At 39.2% G+C, this 12,829-nt stretch overlaps 1 protein-coding gene across 1 annotated transcript; it reads right to left on the reverse strand.

Moving 5' to 3' along the window:
* Window positions 1–5,064: 5,064 nt before the first annotated feature.
* Window positions 5,065–6,831, reverse strand: LOC122652061 (protein CANDIDATE G-PROTEIN COUPLED RECEPTOR 7-like). Its single transcript, XM_043845717.1, has one exon. The coding sequence runs from the start codon at window positions 6,645–6,647 to the stop codon at window positions 5,337–5,339; it is 1,311 nt and encodes a 436-aa protein (XP_043701652.1). The 5' UTR covers window positions 6,648–6,831; the 3' UTR covers window positions 5,065–5,336.
* Between the last annotated feature and the right edge of the window lie 5,998 nt (window positions 6,832–12,829).

Here is a 12,829-nt window from a genome sequence, read left to right on the forward strand (position 1 = left end):
TAAAAAAAATACAAAAACTCGGTCGAAATTTCGACCATCTCGCGATATCTCGAGACAAAATCAAAATCTCGCGAGATATCGAGATTCTTTTTTCAAAAGTAGCTTTATAAATACCGAAACTCGTTAGATTTCGACCGAGACTTAACAAGCTCTGGTTTTTTTGGGTTTTTTTCTCCTCGTTAGTTTCGGTCGTTTCTTCTCCCATACTATGACGTGGCATTCATTTGTCCTACAGTCGGAGAACAATGCACGTCGGCTCCATCAGACTATGAGTGGGGTCAATCCTGGACGTCGGAGTAATAATTATTAGAATATTTGTAAACATTTGAGTCACTAGATGACTACTTGACTTGTATTGGACTATTGAGGATATTGTCATTTTGATAGCATCTTCTTAACTTGTTATTTACTTATTGTACTTAATATTATGACTTAAGTTATGACTTATGAGTCAATTCACTTTATGTTTCCAACTTCCAAGTCAATTTACTTGTTTAAATTGCTTATTAATCATTAATTTATTATGTCCTCTAATACTTAAAATCTTAAACAATGTGTATGTGTAATTAACTAAGTTATACATTAGGATTCGACCGTACATTGCCAATCAATGGTGCAAATCCAAAACATCACTTTGGGTGACTATTTTTGCAATTCGAACATTTAAATGTGTTTATATAGCCTAAAATAGGGTTTCCATGAAGTTTCAGGCCTTAACTTGGCCTAAACCCACCGAAATGGCCTACCAAAACATAACAGAAAAATGCAAAATTTTGACCGAAATATCTGAAATTTCGGATATTTCGGATATTTCAGTCAGCCCGGAACACCGAAACGAAACGAGTTTTCGAACTATGCTTGAAACCCAGAAAAATAACATACTCGAGGGGCAGGTTTAGGGGGTTCAGAAACAATCGCAAATAGCTATCTGATCTAATAAAAAGCAGAAATCAGATGCATACAATCTGAACCAGAAGATAGAGTTTTGAAGAAGTTGATTATCAGTAGGAAATCTGAAATTGATTTTAGGAAAAACATAATTTAATTCAGAAACTAATATTCAGATTCAGCCATTTATTCGATTGGGGGAGAAATATGGCAATTTATTTAGCAGTAAGATACCAAACAATGAACAATTTTCAGATTCTGGAAAAACTAATAAACAGTTTCTGAAGATTCAGAAGCAGTTGAATAACACCAGGATACTTAGAATCGATCAGTGTTTTGAGTGATAAAGACAATTGAAATTTAACAACAGTAAACAGATCGATGGCTTTATTCGAGGAATTATATAAGAATCAATTCAGCAAACAGATCTACTTTCAAGAACTAAACTGCAGTTGAAATGATCTAACAGAATAGCAGATCGTAGGATAGAATAGAGTTCAGAAACCTGACCTAATTCACAGGAGAAAGATAGAGAAAAGAGAGATGAGCTGAACAGAAAAACCCCAGAGCCCCACCACAGAATCCACAGCAGTACACAATTTGGATAAAAGACTCAAAAAGGAACAAAACAGACCAACAAGGACCCTCCAGCCGCCGGCTGTGTTTGGAGAGTCAATAACTGACTGAAACTTTTAAAAATAAAAACCAAACTAATAAAGGAAACACTTCCAGCTACAGGCCATGAATGGGTGTCCTCAACAGACCCAATAACTGACATAATAAAGAAAAAGACACCAAACAGATCTGAAATTTACAAGAAGTATTCCAATCTGTCTAAACAAATTAAGCCCATAATTTGGAGGTGTCTTGGGTGAACCAGAACAGGTTCAGTTGAACCAGAAAACTGGATCAAACCATGATCTACAGGACCAGAATAGGCCCTGGTCTTCAGTCTATCGTAGGAGCCTCTCTTCCTCTACTTTCTGGCAGCTGAATACTTCATCACTCACTCAAGTTTACCCCTGTCATCCTACACTTCCCACATTGACATTCAGTCCTTCAATCTTTTCAAAGCACTTAGGACAGCCCTCAAAGAATTTATTTGTAAAAAGAAGTGATCTCACAATTCTTACGAACTTGTTCCTATCTTCACAACCTACCATTGAATCATCAGTCAACTGAAGTTGGGATGCCATCAATCAACTTAAGCTGGGATACCTCCATATTCTCTCTCCAAACTCAATATCTATGAACAAGCTTCATTTCATCAGCTCTTTTACAAATCCAACTAAAGATATCTACAACCAAAGCAAAGAGGAGAGCGGCAAACATATGCTTGTCTAAAGTCCTTTCCGGCTTCAAAGAAACCAATGCATTGACGAAAAACAAAATAAAGGAAGATTTTAACCAGGCCCTGATCCAACTTTTCCAATGGAACAAAAAATCTTCCTTTTTAAACAAATGGTCTAAGAAGTTTCATGACACATTTCCACAAGCTTATGAGTGTTAATATTTACAAAACAGTCCTTCCCTTTTGATTTCAACTCTTCAACACACTCTATTGCAAAGAGAAGCTCATCAAGTATCTGCCTATTCCCAAAAGCATTGAGAAAAAATGTTGTACTGTTGATATATTTCAGCTGGAAGTGTTGAATTTCTTTTTTTGTAACTAATGAAACAAACTGTTCAATTTATAGTTGTCAAGGCGCATTAGGCATCCAGGTGCCCTTTGCTGGAAGGGCACACCTGTTCAACGCCTTGATTTTTTCCCTCCAACACCTAGGATCGCCCAGACATTGTGAGTCTGTGACAACTATGGTTGAATATGCTTCTAAAGAGAGAAAAATGTGACCAAATATTTCTAGATTTTCTTTTAAAATCATCTTTAAGAGGGGCTAAGTTTGGGAGGTGAAAATTCTCTCAGGTTTTGAATCTCTAGAAATTATTGTTACATTTACAGATTTATAAAAAAAGGGGTTAAATACGTATGCACCCCCTAAGTCATCCAAAAATTCCACATGCCCCCCGGAGATTCTGACAATTCGACACGCACCCCTTGATAATTCCATGCGCACCCCCTGCTTTTCAAATTATTCCATATTTAAGTCCATGCCGATAATATCAGGTGTTAGACGTTAAAAATTTTGGCCAAACTACCCTTTCTTCTAACCTCCCCTGTAATTTCAAAAGACATTTTTGCTCTTCCCTATGTTACCGTTGCATACCCACCTGGAGCAAGAAACGAAAACCTTGGGAGCACCTGCTGCTCCGGCAACGACCACCTGCTGCAGGTAAATTCTTCTTCTCTGATTCTGCTTCTTCTTCTCTCCCATTTATAATGTAGAGCTAGGTCACAAGTGAGTCAACCCCAGAATAGGATCCCAAATACAACGAAATCAACACTGATTTCAGAACCAATTACAGTATATGAATAACCACCCAAAAGTAAGAACAATAAGTTAAAATAACCCTTGTAACTCTTAACAATGTCTAGCAAGATATTGAATAACCCCAGCCAAAGAGAACAATAAACAGCAACCAAATATGGCCTGCCGCTGATCAGAAAATAGGGTTAAAACCCTAGAACCCAAGAAACTTCAGAGGCTCACTTGGATGGGTCTTATTTTCCCGTCGAATGGGGGTCTACCCCGTCGAGTGGGGGTCTACTGGGGATGAATAAATCCTCCAAATGTCACCCCAAAAAAAGGGCTAGATGCTGAGATATTTGAAGGTCTCAGAAATAGAAAGTATGGACCAGAATTAGTAACTAATTTACCACAGGGTTGATAGACCAGCGGATGATCCTGAAATTACTATCGAACAGCAGGGCTGGGATGTATGTTTGATCTTCAAAAGATGGGCAGCAACTGATGGATGGATGCGGAGATCTTGAGGCTAGAAAAATTCTGGAGAAAAGTCCAGTACCGCAAGGAGTAACACAGCCCTCTACAATCAGCAACTGTAGGAAAACTTCCAAACACTCTTATAGCATTCAATAGTAGTTCCAGCAATAACACAAGAACTTCAATCTAATCTCAGGTGTGCAATAAATCTCAGAAAAGAAACCTTAACACAGAGAAATCGATTGGAGAGAAAGAAGAAGGTAGAAAGATAAAGAGATCAAGCTTCTCACTCTCTCCTAGGCATCTCACCCACAAGGCCGTTAAACCAACGGCGATTATGAAGGGGGCACCGCTGAGCTCCAAGTCTCCAACTAGGGTTGAGGAGGGAGTGTTCGCTCGAGACAGGGAAAGGGCAAAGGTTGTTTTGGGTTTTTCTTTTTCAACTTTTGTCGTCATTTTTTTAACTTAAGAGCATTGTGGTAATTATGCCCGCGAGGGTATAATTGTACATTACATTCTTCAATTTCAGATCCGTTAGCATTTAACGCTTGATATTAATGGCATGGACTTGAATAGTATTAATTTGAAAAGCAGGGGGGGCGCGTGGAATTATCAAGGGGTGTGTGTGGAATTGTCAGAATGTCAGGGGGTGCATGTGGAATTTGTGGACGACTTAGGGGGTGCATGCGTATTTAACCCTATAAAAAAATTATGTCACCAAAGATATAGAACTATTCAAAATATAGTAAACTTGATATATTTTATGTAGATCTAATAAAAAAATGGTAAAAGTTAAATTATAAATATTTAAATTTTACTAAAAATAAATTCAAATATACTTCAAAACAATCTGGCAACTGAAAGAGCCAGAGGTAAGCCTAACATGACTCTAGGGAATTGAGGAAAGATAGCTTAGGACTAGTAACAAGTATGGCTTTGAATAAAGTTGATTGGAGAAAGAAGATCCACGTAGTCAACCCCATTTAGTTGGGATAAGGCTGAGTTGAGTTGAGTGTGTGTGTATATATATATATAAGTAACAATCTGCTACTATTATGAGAATTTTGAATATGAGATGGACCAGAAATTCATTTATGCATTGGACAAGCAACTTAAAGTGAAAACCTGCACAATGGTCCAATTGCATTTGCTTAATGGGAAGACATGTACTGAGAACACTTTGAAGACAAAAGACAGCTTCAAGAGCAAAAACAAAAAAGCACTGAACAGAGATATGTGGACAAAGCCTATATCTTAAGGCTACTGTTTTATACAACATGTGCACAAGAGAACCAAATCCCAAGTAGAAAGCAAGCACAGAACCAAACAAATATTGTTAGAGTAAACAGTTCCTTTAAAATGAGATTGAATAACTAAAATGAAATACAAAACTTACTGGTACTTCAGGATTAGCATGGCGGCAGGATGAAAAAAACAGTAATTCCATTTCCAAAAGCCAGAATATAACACAAGATTTCAAGAAGTCGCAATGAGGAACATATACTCCTCTTCAATTGTAAATTTGTTAATCCAACTCTCACGACGTTAAAGTCAGGAGCAGAAAAGGACATAACAAGGGACACAAACTCCTCTCCAATATCAATTTTAAAGCTCAAACTCTTCATCCCGAAGAGCTGCCTCCGCAGCCTCTTCTTCCTCCTCATCAAGGACAAAGTACTCGTTCTTCTCAATCGGCTGAAACATATAAAATATTACCAAGTAGAAAGCAAGACTTGCAGTCTCCTCTGCAGCACTGCTTACCCACTGATACTTGTAAGCAGAAATGGTCCTGAGAGCAAACACTACGATTCTAGTGAAATACAAGTAACCAATCACAACAATGTAGAACTGCCGGAAAAGGGTCAACTTGGCCAAATTCTTGGCTGCCTTCCCATCCGTCTTGGAGGTCTCCCTCAGAGACCTGATCGACCAGACGATGGGGAAAATAATGGCGAAACAACATACGATGTCAACCAACAAAAACACCTGATTCCAAGTGACCCAATCCTTAATGAAGGGCCCAGTCTCTCCAATCACCACCGAAGCCAAGTTGGCTAGAACCTGGAGCGGGATCACGATCATCAAAACTTTCTTCTCTCTCTCTTGCAAGAAGGGCTTCAGGAAAGACCAACCCGTTCCGATCAGGACAATGACAGTGAAGAGCAAAACAACCCTGAGAAACTGGAATATATAGAAGAGAACATCCCAACCGTGAGGGGTCCCAGTGATCTTAACGTAATGCTTATCCTCAGCGGCGCAGATCAGATTCAAAGCTTTTGTGAGCAGAAGACCCGCCATGAGGAGATGGATCCGGTGAAGGGAGAGCTTGTTGCTATAGCACACGTAGATCCATAACCCTAAGAAAGCAAAATAGGCGAGGGAGAAGAGAAAATAAAGCATGGGCAACTGGGTCTGCCCGGCGGGCAGGTAGTCATTGACGCCATTATCGGTGTTGTAGATCTCAGTGCGGACGGACATGGTGACCTGACTCTCGGGAGCACAGTTGGAGAAGTAGAGGCTGTATTCATTGGGGGCGGTGACAGGGTATGAATGGTCGTAGCTCCGCTGGGGTAACGAGAGATCCTTGAAGGTGAAGAGAAGGTTGATGTAATGGCTGTCGAGGACGCAGAAATTAGGGTTCTCTTCGGCTTCCAAGAGGACTCGAATGAGGGCTTCTTCGGAGAGGAGGAAGAAGCCAAAGCGTGAGGGATCGGGCTGCGAGAGAGACGAAGAGTAAGAGACGTCGGTAACACTGACCGTGACGTGACCGGTGTGAGTGAAGCCGAATTTCTCGAAGAGGATCATGGCTCGTGAGTCGGCCGTGATCTTGAGCTTCTTGATCTCTGCGGAGGCGAAAGGGAGGAGTAAGAGAGACAAGAAGAGGAGGAGGCTGTAGCGGCTTCTGTTGTCTTCCATGATGTGAATTGTGAACCCCGCAGCTTTTCTTACTGATAACTATTGCAGCGGCGGTGCCGGTGGCGGTGCACCAGTTGGTCTGCCCTTTTAGGTGGGGTTGTTCGCGTTTTTGCTGCGTAGGAAAGAAGATTGGAGGACGAAGCACGCGATGGTGGACTGAAATCTGAAACGGAAGCTTACTGTGATTTACTTCGTGGAATAATAGAACACTATTGGCATTTCAGCGTTTTAAAGAGCAGAATCGGGATCCGATCGGTTCTGGCCATGGTGTTTTTAAGGATGGCGAATCGAATCGGTGAATCGGCCGATTCCGATCCAAAAAGGTCAATCCTTCCAATCTAGGCTTTGGCCGATTCCAGTCAATGCCCATCTAATTGGTATCGACGACGACCGACTCCATCCCGATTCCGTGGTTTTAAACCTTGGTTTTGGTAGAATACTCATCGATTCTAGCCTATCCAAATCGGCAGGCAAGAATCCCCTCGGCCCATTCCGATCTACATAGAAAATCCGACCAATCTGATCCCAACATTTAAGACCATGGTTTTTCTTTACTTGGATTAGAACTTAAGAGGCAGTTTTCTGTATTGGGATGAGCAATGGGAACAGTGGAGAGTAGGCATTATTGACTCTGTATTGTAAGGAGACAGAGTAATAATGATCATAAATAGGTAGGTAAACAAATCCCACTCAATAGATGGAAGAAAACTTTTTTTTATAGGAACAAAAATTAATTAAGATCAAAGAAAAAGAAGAGAAGGTACATCATTAGTTACATTAGTTTAGTGAAGTGAAAAACATATGTTTCAAGAGTGGTGTGACATTCAACATACTATTCCTAACCTCTTCAACTTTGATTGAGGTTGGAACAATGGATGGTATATTGGTATACTATTCAGTTATTGTATTTTATTATTTTTTAGCATTTGATTTGTATAGTGATCAGTTCTTTTAGTATTTCAGTTTACGATAAACGTAATGGTATTGTTTGATTATTACATGATCATCGGAATCATTTATTCACATGATTAAAATATTGATTGCAATATGCAAAATCAAGTGTTTCTAATAATACAATCATAGGTCTTGGAGATGAATGCGCAACCACAAGGAAGAAACCAAACAAACAATCACACATAATATGAGGAATTTAACGTGATTTGGTACAAATGCCTATATCCACCCGAGAGAACCAGAAACTTTTCACTTAGTCAGAAAAAACTCTCTACACCACTTTCTAGCTCACAATATAATCTCATATTCCTTGTGTCCGAGGGTTTTCCATATAGAAACAATATATAGGAAACCATAATCCCCACACAATTACAATTTTACCTTGTACATGTAATGGACTCATAACCCAACTCAATTACATATACAGACCCAATAATAATTATGTGAACCCGTAAAATACAAGACACACCCAACCCCAACAATCTCCACCTTTCCTTGGATTTTGCAAACCACCCTGGAAAAGATCGATGTTGTTGTCGATTCTACAAACTTCGCCATTATCTTTGTCTGACTATCAGACCCAATCGGCATGGCCCACACCCCCACCTGGATGTCCTTGCTTGTCTGTCATATCCTAATTGGTATGGCCCACCCCTTGGGTGTCCCGTACAGCTCACAACCACTACACAATGTGACGTGACTCCACCTCTCTTATCGCTACAATTCGCTTCAAGAGATCACTGCCACTCACCAAATCCGAAGCAGAAAGACACTCGCTTCTTTCCATACTTGCACTTGTTTATCACCTAAACCATCTATACTCTTTGTCATCCACTTATACCTCTTGCCTGAGTTCCAATAGTAGCTCCGCCTGTTTCAACACTCTTTGCAAGTCCATATAAATTCCCAATCATCCGTCTCTATATCACAGCCGTTGCCCCTCTAAAAGACCCTGAGAACACATTTAGATGAACGTCTGAAACTTTTTGAATCCAATGATCTCAATGAAATCATATTCTTCCTTAGATCCGACACATGCCTCACCCTAGTCAAAGTCCGTACAATCACATTCAACATTTGAATCAGTATATTCACAATCCCGACAATATTATTTTCAACATATTTTGCCATTTTGACTGTGTCATTATCACATGATAAGTGACAAACTGATCCTTGATTGAACCCATATGAAATGAACAACCATAATCTAAAATCCAATCTGAAATTTTTGACCTAACGAAGTAGTGAGATAAATATCTCCATCGTTACTCCATGACCCTTCCATGATACCAACAGTGGATGATTTCTTCTTATTGTCCTCGTTCACCTTTTTATCCTCCTTATGTTTCGAACAATTCCTCTTTATATGACCTTCCTAATAGCAAGTTATTTTGCGACCTTTAGACTTTTAGTGCCTTTATTCTGGTTGAACTCCTTCAATCTCTTATTTGTTCTACCCTTGCCCTGACCACCAGTTGAAACCAAGGTAGTGTCCTCCTCTAACGCCGCCTCACCACTATTTTTTTTGTCGTGTCTCATTCATCAACAAAACATCAATAACCTTGTCAAGTTTAAGCATACCATATCGAACAACAATGTAGTTACAATATTGTCAAATGGAGGAAGTAGTGAAGCCAACAAGAGAAAGTGTCTTATCATCCTCTTCGATTTAAATATCTAGAGCCGACAATTCCAACAATATCCTGTTGAACTCATTCAAATGTACCTCAAAAATTTTGCTCCCTCTAACAATCGAAGGCCATATAATTATTTTTCAGAACCAATTTGTAAGTGATCTAGACTTGTACTTTCTCTCCAACTTTGCCCAAACTTCCTCTGGATCCGCCAACCCAATAACCTCATGAAAAGTGCTATCCACAAGATACAACCAAATCGTGTTGTTTTTCAAATCCCTCTCCTCTTACCATTCATCTCCCTTCATCTTCTTTGGCTTTTATGAATTATTTTGAGAGCTTTGACCGTTCCATCTTACGTAAGAATATTCTTCACATTGTAGTTGCCACAAGGTGAAATCATTATGGTTATTTAAATGTTCTATGAACAATCTTGAATCCTTCACCACCATTTGATTTATCCAGTCTATATCATTCGTGCCCACCATCAATTTCAACGAACTTGATCATGTTGATATTTGCATGAACCTACATAATCTATATCAATGGAGTAGAATTTTCCTAACCCATCCCTACCACTGAGTTCGAAACACTAAAAACCTTAGGAATACCTAAACTTCGTATTGCACCTTTTTACGAAATCTGATTTTTCGTACATAACCCAAACCCGTATGGAACTAGATTGGAAATTTTTTTTAACCTGCTATAGGGTCTCCTACCCAATTTCTCCTTATTAAAAAAATAAACTTTCCTTGTATGGTACAAACTCCCTCTACCTTGTGGCTTCCTAGTTGCCAAGAAAACCACAAACTTCCTTTTGAGTCTCATACAATCATTTTCTTTCTCCCCCCCCCCTCATGTACGGAATTAGTGTTGAACTTCGGAATTTATTTCCTCCTCTCCTTCCTCCCTCGCGTTTAAACTCAAAATCGGACTTCAGAATCGTATAATGCTTCTTCCTTCTTTTGTTCTCCTTGCACATCGTCATTTCCTTATATCTCTGTGCACATGCAACAATTTGTCGAACCTCATTTTGATACCACTTTGTTGGGGACAAATGCACAACCACGAGGAAGAAACCAAGCAAACAAGCACACACAACATGAGAAATTTAACATGGTTCGGCATAAATGCCTACATCCAATCAAGAGAACCAGAGATTTTTCATTAAATCATAAGAATTCTTTACACTACTCTCCACCTTACAATGTGATTTCCCCTTGCTTATGTCTAGGATTTTTTTCCACATAGAGACAATATATGAAAAACCTAAAACCCTAATCCACACATAATTACAATTTTACCCATGTGCATATATTTGATCTAAAACACAACCCAATTACAAATACATACCCAATAATAATTATGTGATGAACCCACAAAATACAAGACACACCCAAACCCAACATGGGATGCCCTAAAATCAATTCCTTTCTTAAATCGAAATGCCATAAACTAAAATTGAAAAGAGTAAATTGTCAATCTCCATTCCAAGTGACCAACCTAAAAATAAGAAAAGTAATGTGCAAAATGTGCATGTTGTGGCACCAATTCACCTAATGATATTACTAACCAATAGAGATATACGAGCACCACGAGAACCTTCATGGAATAGCATTATGACTCCAATAACGTCAGCCACACCCCAAAATTAAAATTAACAGAAAAAATATCCCTTGTCCTCAAGAAATGTAAGGGGATCCCGAATTAGGACTTGGGATACCTAATTCCACTATGAAAAATGTTCAAATGGTAAATTTGACCATTAGATACATAGTAGGTGGTCGGGATAAACTATATGTCACAAAAAAACCCCGTTTATTCACACATGTAATGCAATATCCTCCCATGTATGTCCATGCAGCCCCTTGATGGTTCCTCACATTCAGGTTAAATTCTTAAAGTTTGACTAATCTAATTTTGCCACATGGGTACTTTTGTTTGGACTAGAACTTGACATGTCAACAAGGAAACTTGCGGTAGACTGTCCACTATAATTCTAGCCCACTTGGCTAATGTGATTCGCCATGTGTAGATCAATGAAATAAACATTTGACCATTTATCTAAAAATATAAGACCATTTATCTTAGAATATAAATTCCAAATTAAATTATGGGGAAAGGCCGGGCACCTTGCCCCATTGTGTCTATCTCTCTCTTCCACTTTTGAAATGACCCATGCCCATCTCATGCCCTCATTGATGCCACCCACTAGCTTACCACGCACGGGCGGTGTGCCTATCCCTCTCTTAAATTATGTACCAAGACAGGATAGTAATTTATGCATTAGACATTCAAACCACAAGTTCAAAGCTGGTATGAGTGGTATCCATATTCCAACGACAATTTAATGGCTGTTATCCAATTTCCAGCGACAACAAGAGGGGATCCTGAACACAGCTATGTGTAGTTTAGTTTTTTGGTGTGGGGGGAAGTGGAGGGGGATTCCTAAATTAGATGAGAAATATGAAGTCTCAAACTTGAAACCTCTTGGGGACTAGGCTCAACTGCACTAGCCTCAAGCCAGCTGCTAGCTAGTGTAGCTATACTAGGAGGTAATCACACATATGTACCGTTGTGATGACCATTACTACCATTACATGACTATAAAATGGAGAAAGTTTTCCTTAACTGTACGTGAAGGGAAAATACAACCATCTTTGTTGCCCCTATTTACGGATGGTCGAAATTGCACTAGCCTCATATGAACACTATTTGAATCCCTCGATAAAGGGATTCTTCATTAACCGTGGTTGTGGAAAAACTCACTCCAATATATATATAAGAAGTGAAAAATAAACCTGTCAAGTTACGTGGCACCTACACCCAGACACATGTAGGGCAAACGATTGCCTCCCCCCTCCCCCTCCCCCGCCCCCGTGAAATGAAAAATCCCACCTTTGTTGGATGTCCTTGCACACTTTCATTGGCCCCCATGCTCCCCATGCTAGTGCATGGGCCACGCAACCTGGCAACGATCCCTCTCCAATATAAATTGGCGAGTTTTTGTCTTTTTAGAGGTTATCTTTCAGGATATGATTGGTTTGGAAGAAAAATATAAATAAAAAGTAATGATAAAACTAAGGCCAAAGTTTTTGTGCATTGTTGTGCAACTATGTATGGTTGCACACAAAACGTCAAATGAGAACAATAGAGGGTCGAAAATGACCAAAACCCTTTCCCCCTATTTGACAAATGGTTCGACCACTATGTGCGACCGTACATGAATCCCTTCTCCTAAAACTAATGATAAATTTTCCTGTGTTATGCTCTATTTATTTTTCTTCAAATAATAATAATAAATTTAAAGAAGATGAATCTACAAATCTCTACTTATATTGACATTTAACTTGCCAAGCCAATAGTAAGGAGTGAAATAGTTAGTAAAGGGAGAGAAAAGAGGGTTACATATTTAATAAAGAGAGAGAAGAGAGATTGTAAGAGGAAAATAGAAATTTACTGGTTTTATTGTGTGGTATTGAAACCAATATGGGTTGCAACTGATACCGGTATGATACTATATTGATATAATGACATCGATACGGATTAGACCATATAAAATCCAAATGCGAGCAAATTCAAGAAGGGGCGACG

This window comes from Telopea speciosissima, chromosome 2 (genome assembly GCF_018873765.1).
Source record: "Telopea speciosissima isolate NSW1024214 ecotype Mountain lineage chromosome 2, Tspe_v1, whole genome shotgun sequence".
NCBI classification, from domain to species: Eukaryota; Viridiplantae; Streptophyta; class Magnoliopsida; order Proteales; family Proteaceae; genus Telopea; species Telopea speciosissima.